We start from the raw sequence: 10466 nt of genomic DNA on the forward strand, positions 1-10466 counted from the left end.
AGTCTGTGAAGCTTGTAATTTTGCATGGGCCAATTTTAAAGGAAAGATCACTGCCAAACCATATGGAAAAAATAGGTGCCCAATTGTTTCCGGGCTTCCTTCACAAATGGTACATAAATCTGAGTGCTACCTTCTTCTTTTAGCAAGTGCTTCATTTATTGCAATGTCATTGCAGAGAACGTGCCAGATAGGCTATTGAACTCATTTTAGTGCCCGAACAGCCCATATATTCTGCCGAATATTAGCAGGAGTTATAATCGAAGCGCTGGCAATAGCAACTATCACAGTATCTCACCTTTGTGCCTTGGGATAGCCCGCTTTTACATAATCCTTCCCCCCCCCCCCCCCCCCGTTTTTTTTTTTTGCTGGTAACCAATGATTCTATCATCTCTGTTTTTGCTAGATAAAGGGTTTTGTAGAATAGCTTGACGGTACTCATCTCTTATCCATTCAGTTAGCTGAGAAAGATTCCATTGACTATTCTCAATCAAGTTTGCAACTAGATTGTCTTCATTTAGAACAGGATCAACGCTTCGCGAAAGTAGATGGTTTTTTCAAGGTGGGGAGCCAACGATTTTTCCAAATTTGAACCTATCTCCCATTACCAATTTGCCAACAAAGATCTCTTCCAACAAAGGATCTGCCTTCAACATTATTAGACCAGCACCATGAAGCCTTGTATCCTTTAGAGGCAGCGAGAAAAGTAGAGTCAAGAAATTAAAGAACCTGTTTGAAAATCTACTTTAGGAACAGTTTTTTGTCCTCCAGAATGAGAGAATAAAAAAATTTATTTGACAATATGTTTTCAACAAGTGTTTTATAAAACAAAAAAATAAAATATTATTTTAAAGAATAAAAAAATAAAAATAACTTTTAGGTATTTTATAATTATTGTTTTGGAAAATAAAGAAAAATAAAAAAACATTATTTTTATTTCTCAAAATATATTATACAAAATATCAGTTCTCAAAATAATAAAATAAAAATAATTTTAAAAAGTTTCAAATTTCCTTGAGAATCCACACCCATAAAGCATCAGGAGCTTGAATGAGTCGCCACGCTGTTTTATCCAGTAAAGCATCATTGAAAGTAACAAAACCTTTGAAGCCCATATCACCATCCTGTTTAGCTTCTGACAACTTTGCCAAAGAGATTCAATGAGTTTTATTATTTCCATTATTCCCATCCCGCCAGAAATTTGAGATCAGATTATTCAATTCCTTTCATGACTTGATTGGAAATTTAAAACAGAACGTGAAGAAGATTAGAATAGCATTAATGACCTATTAGATCATTATCTCTCTTCCAGCAAACGAAAGATGTCTCTGCCCCCAGCCCATCACCTTCTAGCTTACCTTTTCCCTCATAAAGGCCAAATCTGGTGTTTAGTTTTTCTCCGGATACTTGGGATTTCCAAGTATTTACCGGAATCAAGAGAGTCAGTGACTGCTAGCCATTTCACAAACTTCGTTTTTGAAAGTTTGCCTTAAATTTTATTTTATTTTTTAATTAATGAAGCAATCGCGGGTGCCTAGGAGGAGAATTATAATTCAAGACATTTAAAAAGGAGAATGTAGTTAAGTTCCAATTAATGACAGTTCCTTGTATTTTTTTTTAAAAGAGTTGTAAATATCATTTAAACAAATTCAAATTTAAAAATTTCAATGACAAATAATATATTTAAATCTCAAAGATAACTATCATATTATTAGAGTCAAAAATGAAGGCCGAGTCTAAAGACTCTGTTTAAATAAGGTTTTGAATTTAAAAAATTGAATGTTTTTGGTGAATCGGGTTAGAGTCTAACCCCTGATAGACCTTAAAAAAAAAAAGGTTTAAAACTTGGTAGCCCTTCAAGCCTCATTCCCCTTTTTGTCCCCTTTGTCATCCTTCCCTCATTTCAAGCAAATCGTTTGGCTTGGCAATAAAAGAAAACCCTGAACACATTCATGCCACACATTCTTCAACTCTACAGATCTGCTCTTCCACTCTACCACTCCTCACAATCTTGGCTTCTCCTCCCTCTTGGCTGTCAACCTCGACAGAGGACTCATGGTACTTTCACCTTTGGTCTCACGATCTCTAATTCTTGAGTTCAGGTGACATTGTGGGTGCTTGATCATGGTGCTTTCCCTTACACAGTCTTGCAATTTGCTCTCCCTCTTAGCCTCTCCTCATGATTTTAGCTTCTCCTCCCTCTCACCTTTATCTCAGCCTTTGTCTTAATCTCGCCTCTGTCACATTGTTGAGGTGCCTCTGTCTCACATCAATGAAACTTGGAAGAGAAAGATGGATTCAGGTTTGTTGTGAGCACCTTTCATTCTTCTTTTGCCTCCATTTTTTTCTCCTTTCTTTTTGTTTCTTCATCTTCTTTGAAGCTGCCATTTTTGTTTCAGTTAATATATTTTTGAAACAAAAAAGAAGCATGTGGAACTAAAAATGAATTAGTTTAAGTATTGTGCTATCAAAATTATTTTCATCCATCTGGGTTAGTACTACTTGTTTTCTATCTTTACGTATTATATTAAAAATTTTTATTTGTAATTGTCTAAATTAATATTTACAACTCATTTTAAAAAAATATCAAGCACTTAACTATTACTAATTTAATGTTTTGAAACTTAACTGTCATTTATTCTATTGAAAATGTATCTTTCAATGTGATGAAGTAAGTTTTCAGTATTGTTCTACCTAAATGTGTCAGAGTTGGCAATTGGCATTACAAGATAGACTATTGGTTGAGTTTTGCAAAAGTCTTTCTTTAATAAATTTACTTATCACTTAATAAACATATGAACCCCTTAAAAAGGAAGAAACAACAATGATATGAGACCTTTAACGGGGAAATTTTAAAGGATAATTTGAACCGATTACCTAATGAAGTTAAGAAAGTCCCTCTTCATAAGAAGAAAGGCGCAATAAATGGCTAGAATAAAAAAAAAAAAAAGGAACATAGGCAGAATATAAAGTATGAAAATCGCATAAATACAAGCACTTGATTTCTGTTTGTTGAAGCAGAACACAATATTGTTTTCTTCATGATGGAATAAAGGGCAACCCAATCATGCACATATATATCCAATCCCACATAGAAAGTAGTACAATGTTCATGCTTTTAAGATACAAATAATAAATCAGCATCAAAACCCAATAATCAAAGCAAGTAGTTTAAAGCAAACAACAACAATGCTGCAGATCTTGTGATAAATCTGAGCAAGCGAAACCATTTTTTCTTGCTTGGCTTCAGCCTTATAAATGAGGGCATGCAAATTCATACTTCAGATCTCTAGAATCCGGCAAGATCAGTCCTCCAATTCCAATTCTAAAGGAAAAAAAAATGATATAAGAGTTTGTTATATATGACATCATCATAACTCTTGCCTAAAGGAAAAATCCTTCAAGTTATACATAAAAATTTTAATAGAATCAAAATATTCGGTAAAAAATATAAAATTAAAATACATACAAACTTTTAATGGAATCCCCATACTTCATATCATTTTAGCTATATATGAAACTTCAATCAAAATAGATATAATTATGCAACATCTGGTAAATCTCTAGAATTCTCCCCATAAAATTTCTCTAGATACAACGGTTGAAATGGCAAGTTGAAGCTCAGCTAGGCATTGATCCCTTCATCTTTTTTTTTTTTCCATCTTCAAAGATAAAATCTTTTAATGGCTTTTTTATAATCAAAACTTATTTTTGAATAAAAAATTATATTCCTTCTAACAAGCTACTACTAGTTGATGTCGCAGTGAGAGTTAAACAAAAAAATCTTGTACGAATTATTAATATTGATAAAAAAAAGGAAATTTTTATAATTCCAACAAAGAGATAATAGAATGTCACCTGAATCACTGTCTCGTCCTCCCAACAGCATCCACCTCATATGTAGTTAATTGAGTTAAGATATCAAGGTCCTCATCAACTGTGAAAAAGATGTGATTGAATTTATCGGGCCGTCCTTCTTGTCCCCACTCTGCTTCACTCCAGGTGAGTGCATCCCACCATTCAAATTCTCCCATGATATGTTTCAACTTTTGGCTTAATAATTCCTTAGAGGAAAGGCTTTTGAGTTTTGGACAGTAATAAAATCCTATCCTCTCTAAGTTTCTCCCAAAACTCACCCCACTTGAAATGCTAACTAGTTCTGGTACAAAGAGAAGTGATAACTTTCTCAATCTTGGCAGGAAAATAGATGTTGTCTCCCCTAAGGATTGGTAAGTGATGATGCTCCTTACTTTGGGACAATCTTCAACTATAAGCTCCTCCAAGTGAGAAAAATTATAAAGCACGTCTTTGGTGAAGATGGTGGTTAACTCAGTACACGTATGCAATGCTAAGAACTTTAGCTTACAAAAAGTGTAATTGCCAAGTGTTTCCCTATTAATGATGCTTGTTAGATTTTTCATGTAGAATATACTCAAGAATTGCAGCTCACCAAAGGAGGACTCTAAGTCTTCATCTCCATCTACAATGCTCTGCATTTCATTACACTCTGCCAAAATGCACAATCGTAGCTGGTTCAAATTGCTCCACCCGAATTGAGATAGATTCTTGATGGTCATGTGGCGGTCCAAAAAAAATGCCCATGCTTTAGAAAGAATGAGCATTACTTCATTGGGAAAATCCTCACCATTCACAAATCTCAAGCTGCCATTACTTGCTACAAACTTTTCTTCAATGGCAGGTAATACTCGTGATATTATTCTCAGCTTATGATAGCCCACGATGAATCTGAAATTAAACGAAAGCTTTTCTAAGACAGGTTCAACATATTTAACTCCTCTTACACTTGGGATATACATGTCCAATTTTCTCAACCCTTTTAATGCAGTAATTTCTTCCAGGATATGTTCAAAGTTCTCAAACCACCAGCCATTATCCTAGTTAACAACAATGCATAATTCCACCAAATTTTTGAGTCCGGATAGAGCACCAAAAGGTATCATTGCAAAGTTGGAGGATGGCATGAATTTATTCTCATGACCACTACCATGAGGAAATCCAAGAAAAGAGAAAGATAATGTATTTAACTTGGTCAACTTTTGAATGTCACTTGGCAAATGTGTAATTTGAGTGCCATAGAGATCAAGCTCGATGAGATTTGTAAGTTGACCAATATTTGGAGAAAGTTCTAGGAAAAGCTCGCAATCTCTCAAATGGAAGTATTCAAGTTCTTGTAAATTATAAAATGATCTTGGAAGATCATGTATGCTAGTAAGGGACAAGTCGAGAGTTTGGAGTTGAGGCATGTGGTCAAAAATGAGGGTGGTATTTCCATCAAATTGAGGTTGTTTCCTAACGATAATCTTCTCAAGCTAGGGCAATTTAGAGAATGTGGGAGATCCATAATTGAAGTTCCATCAAGATAAAGCTGCTTAATAAAATGAAGTTGAGCAATTTCAGGGAGCAGTTGCTTGAATTGCTTACACCCTATCAAAGACAATGTTTGAAGTTGATCTAACTCAAAAACAAAACCAGGTAAGCTTTGTATGCCACTATAGGATAAGTTTAGGGTTTTAATAGGGAAAGTCGCTTGAAACTTTATGGCTTCATGTGAATCCCAAACTCCCGGGGGCTTTGTCAATCCTGATGGTTCTCTTATCAAGTTATAATGTGATTTTTCCTCTGACAATGCACTTAAAATAATTTTCAATTCTTCTGGCAATAGGATATATTGTCCGTAAATATCTTCAATTTCTTGTAAAATAGAAGTATCCACAAGCTCCCTCAAGGTATGCTCTGCCTCTTCTCCATTGACAATTAATTGTTCAAAGAACCAGCGGGCAAACAATTCACCTTTACTCATCTTAGCTTTTAATTTGAAAGCATTTAAACATTGGTTAAGGCGAGGCTTTTTTCTTTCATCCTCCCATATGATGTTGATGAATGCATTTACTAACACTTCACTCACATGTTTAAATAAAATCAGTTTGTAGGATGGGCTACGATACCGTAACTTTTGCAGAGTTTGCTCCCAGATTTGAACGTCTTCCACATGTTTCAGCGACTTTGCCGCGAAGACAATGGCAAGAAGATGGCCACCACACTCCTCAACGATCTGTACTGCAACTCTCTGGATGGCACTTGATGAGTATAAAAGCTCTCTGCCAACATTCTTGCAGAAGACTTCCCAAGGCAGAACATGATCCTCTGTCCTGATTCTAACATCCATCTCGGAAGCCAATTCATCATTTTGGAGTGTAGATGATCCTGTTGTTATAATTACAACAGCATGTTTAGAATATCTTATATCCAGAGGAATATACACCTTTTGGAGATCTCCTCTTTTATCACCATCCCCATCCACTAGAAGCATCAACTTTCTGTGACTTTTATCTTGCCCTGGAAGCTTTAGAACTTCAAAATCGTAACCTTCGCTCCGACGCAATACAAGATCAGTCTCCTCCGTCCACAATGAAACATTAAAATATCGAAACTCTTCATTGATCCGATGGAGATTAATGATTTGGAGAATCTCAAATGTCTCCCCAATTTGAAAATTTTCTTTGATGTCTTCCACAACAGTTCGTTTTTCTAAATCATTTCTCGTTAAGAACTCCACAACAGGCATACTCAGCTTAAAGTGGTCATAAGAATATGATAAAAATTGAACCAGTTGGTCAACAGCAAGCCGATAAGATAAGTCAAGGATGGGTGGTGGCACTTGTTCGGAGATTATGCTATCCCCATTGATTATATGTTCTATTATGTCCTCTAGTATAATCCCTTTCACATGTCCCAGTGCACTTTCAGACAGGCAACGACGGAGCCTTTCCTCTAAACCGTGTTGGACTCCTGAGCCTGAAACTCGTCTGATCCAACGCCACATATAACGTTCACAGCCAAGCTTCATGGGGTAACTCAAGATTAGGCGAAATAAATCCCTTGTCCGCCCCAGACTTGGTAGATCCTGCACACGATGTTTTTTGGCCAGAATTTTAGAGGATATCAATTACGAAAACTTTTAACTGCTGCTGAGATTGACGCCTATTATTACATAAATAAATAAAAAATCCCATCATCCTACAATTTATATAAGGCTGAACATGTCTGTCAGCCCTTTTTTAAAGAAAATACACATTGTGTCCAAAGTCTAATTAAGTAACTTTTTAGTTAGGACATAAATTAAGTAATTCTTTCAATATCAAATAAAAATAAATTAATTTTATTTTTTAAACAAATAAAAATGTTAATCACAAGAAGCTGCTTAATTATAAGGAAAATCATAAATAAAAACATAAAATTTAATTTGACTGAAAAAGAATCTTAATTAAAAAGTCATCTTGGCTCATAGTTTGAAGGAAAATCCTAAATAAAAACATAAAATTTAATTTGACTGCAAAAGAATCTTAATTAAAAACTCATCTTGGCTCATAGTTTGAAGGCCACAAACATAGTGTAAGGTGAATTTTTTTTTCCCCCAAGAATAATGTCCACGGAGATGATGTTGATAAATGCATTTCCTATTATTGCTTTGGTTTTATTTATATAATATTTTTAATTTTTTTTTTAAATTTTATTCTTTAACTTACGAAACTATTTGTACAAACGATAAGGTAATTCATTGTTTTCTTTTAATTCATAAGATTATAATTAAAGTTGCTATGTGTCTTAATAAATAAAACAATTTAATAACGTTTTTAAACAATAAGTGAAAAATGTCTCAAATATTATGCAAATAAGATGGGAGACATCACTCACAAGTTCAAGTTCAGTCCCTCCGCAGAATGGGATCCTATTCTGCAGCTTTTGCAACATTTTGTTCCAGATTTGAACATCTTCCGCATCTTTCAATAACTCTGCTACATAGACAATGAGATGAAGATGGCCACCACACTCCTCAACAATCTGCACTGCAACCCTCTGGATGGCACTTGATGAGTATACAAGCTCTCTGCCTACATTCTTGCAGAAGACTTCCCAAGGCAGAACATGATCCTCTGTCCTGATTCTAACACCCAACTTGTAAGCCAATCCACCATTTTGGAGTGCCAATGATTCTGTTGTTATGATTACAAAAACACCCCCAAAATTTGCTAAACGTGGCAGCTTTCGAAGGTCTACTCTTTTGTCACCATCCCTATCCACTAGAAGCACCAAATTTTTAAACCATTTCTTTTTCCGCGGGAGCTCTAATACTTCAAATTCGTAATCTTTCTTAAAAGACTCTGCAGTCGATAGATACCGAATCATTGAAGCATCATCCATTTCATCGGTCTCACTAAGATGAATGATTCGGAGACTCTCAAATGTCTCCCTGATCTGATAATTTGCTTTGATGCGTTCCACGACAATTCGTTTTTCTGCATCATTTCTCGCTGACAAGCATACAACATGACCTACCATCCAATAAAATGATCTAGCACGGCTTTCTCGAGAAAAAGTGTGAGCCAGTTGGTGAACAGCAAGACGAGTGGCCAAGTCAAGAATGGGTTGAGGCACATGATTGGGCGGTGGGTCTTTGCTGGTAGCAGTAGCAAGCTCCTTTGAGTTGCTTTTCTTGAAGATGATGCTACCCCCATTTTCAATCTGTTCTGTTATGTCCTCTGGTATTATCCCTTTCACATATTTCAATGGACTTCCAGACATAAGATATTGGAGCCTTTCCTGCAAACAATGTTGGGCTCCTAACAATGAAACTTCGATCATCCATTCCCTTAGAAACATTTCATCATCATAGTCAAGCTTCATGGGGTAGCTCAAGATGAGGCATAAAAAATCCCTTATCCTCATCAGACATAGCAGATCCTGCACAGGAAGCCGTTAAACAAGAAAGTATCACTTATCAACAGCAACAACACCTTTGACCCCCTCCACCTCAAAATCTAACAGACACAATTACAAACAAAATCTAATTATCTAACTTCTTATGAGATGGACACCTCAAATATAAATTTAGAAATTCTAAATTTTGTAGCATCATAAAGTTGGTGAAATGGAGAAACAGTGCTGTTCTCAGAAGTTCGAAGATCATATTAGATTGGTGAAGTCGTGAAGATATTTATTAATTTCAATTCTCATGGGATAAATTAATTCTATATGTGACTTTAAAGAAATGGGACAGAAAATATCCTCATCCAACTTACACTTTTTTTCTTTGCAGAAACGGGATCCTCAGCTGACTCGGACGTCTTTGGTGGTGCCCACGCGGACCCAATCTTGCAACCAAAGATAATGCATTGAAAAACATGTAAGGTATTTTGAGGTTAAGATAAATGAACAACAACAACAACAATGTAACTTCTTATTAGATTGACGCCTATTATATGAATTAAAATTCTACAGACAAAAGAATATGTTTGTTTTTTAAAATTTATTTTTTGGCTAAAACGACAAGATTGTACTCCTTTTGGTCCTCCACGCAATCACCTTCTAGAAGAGTTTCATTATCCAAAATGCAAGTCGTTTTGCAAGATAATGAAAAGCGTTAGTTATTTTTTTAAAAAAATGTCCCTGTTTTAACTATTAGAAAAGGAATATATATTTATAAAAAGTTATAATATTCAATAGGAGTAAATATAGAAATAAAAAAAAATTTAAATAATTTTATTAATATAACCAATTTGATTATAATAAAATAGTTAAAAGCAACCTACATTAAAAATAAGAGAAAAGTACACAGGATAACAAGTAAAAGTCAATGCCACCGAACAAAGAAAAGAACTTGTGAATGAAACTTTCCAGCCGAACAAGAAAATAGGTGAAATCCCTAACTAGCGAATAGCCCAAAATTTATAACAAATATAGTATGCCACATAGACAAAATGGGCGTATAATGATTTGAAAGGGAACAATTGAAATTTAGAGTCACTTTTAAATAAAAGTTGAGATTGCAAATTGGGAAAAGGATGTGATGCTTCTTCTGAGGAATAACATTAAATCATCAGTCAGTTTTTCACAATCAAAGAATGCAATACATTACACAAATATTAGCTAGATTAAAATGAACAACAATAATCACATCATCATCAATACTCTGACTTGGTAGATTTATGCATACAAATAATAAAAAAAAAAAAAAACTATTATAGCTAGGTGTAATATAATCACAATAATAACCCTATTGGAAAAACTGAGACTTTTTTGTAATTAATGAAATTTTAATGGAATTAGAGATTAAAGGGGACTTAATTCTCATTTAACCTACAGTATGAATTATGAACTGTGACAAGAGGACGCTACTTACCTGCAATCGTTCACACCCACGCACACTCAAAGTCTCAAGTTTCTGAAGTTGAATAATCATCTCCCGTGGGAACTCCACCAATTGCTTGCACGCTTCCAAATTCAATATTTGAAGTTGAGTCAACTGTGAAATTGAACTTGGTAAAGCTTGTATGCGAGTGTTGGATAAGCGCAGACTTCTGAGGAGCGAAAACGGTGATGGCTCGGGGAATCGTGATGCTCCTTCATTCAAGATGTCATGCATGTATTCCTCCAGCCATGCGACTAAG

General features: G+C 34.9%; 1 protein-coding gene across 2 annotated transcripts; it reads right to left on the minus strand.

The window, feature by feature from the left end:
* Nucleotides 1–2000: 2000 nt before the first annotated feature.
* LOC129285521 (uncharacterized) lies at nucleotides 2001–6884 on the minus strand. Of its 2 annotated transcripts, none has more exons than XM_054921259.1 (3): nucleotides 5964–6884; nucleotides 3856–4743; nucleotides 2001–2378 (listed from the first exon to the last, which is right to left on the minus strand). In XM_054921259.1, exons 1-2 carry the CDS (start codon nucleotides 6863–6865, stop codon nucleotides 3861–3863), a joined length of 1785 nt encoding a protein of 594 aa, XP_054777234.1. In that variant the 5' UTR covers nucleotides 6866–6884; the 3' UTR covers nucleotides 2001–2378; nucleotides 3856–3860. The 2 variants fall into 2 exon arrangements, with proteins under 2 accessions (XP_054777234.1, XP_054777233.1); XM_054921258.1 differs by lacking the exon at nucleotides 2001–2378 and adding an exon at nucleotides 2965–3322.
* Nucleotides 6885–10466: the final 3582 nt, after the last annotated feature.

Source organism: Prosopis cineraria, unplaced genomic scaffold (assembly GCF_029017545.1).
Source record: "Prosopis cineraria cultivar Desert tree isolate PC_DT_omini unplaced genomic scaffold, ASM2901754v1 PC11, whole genome shotgun sequence".
Classification (NCBI taxonomy): Eukaryota; Viridiplantae; Streptophyta; class Magnoliopsida; order Fabales; family Fabaceae; genus Prosopis; species Prosopis cineraria.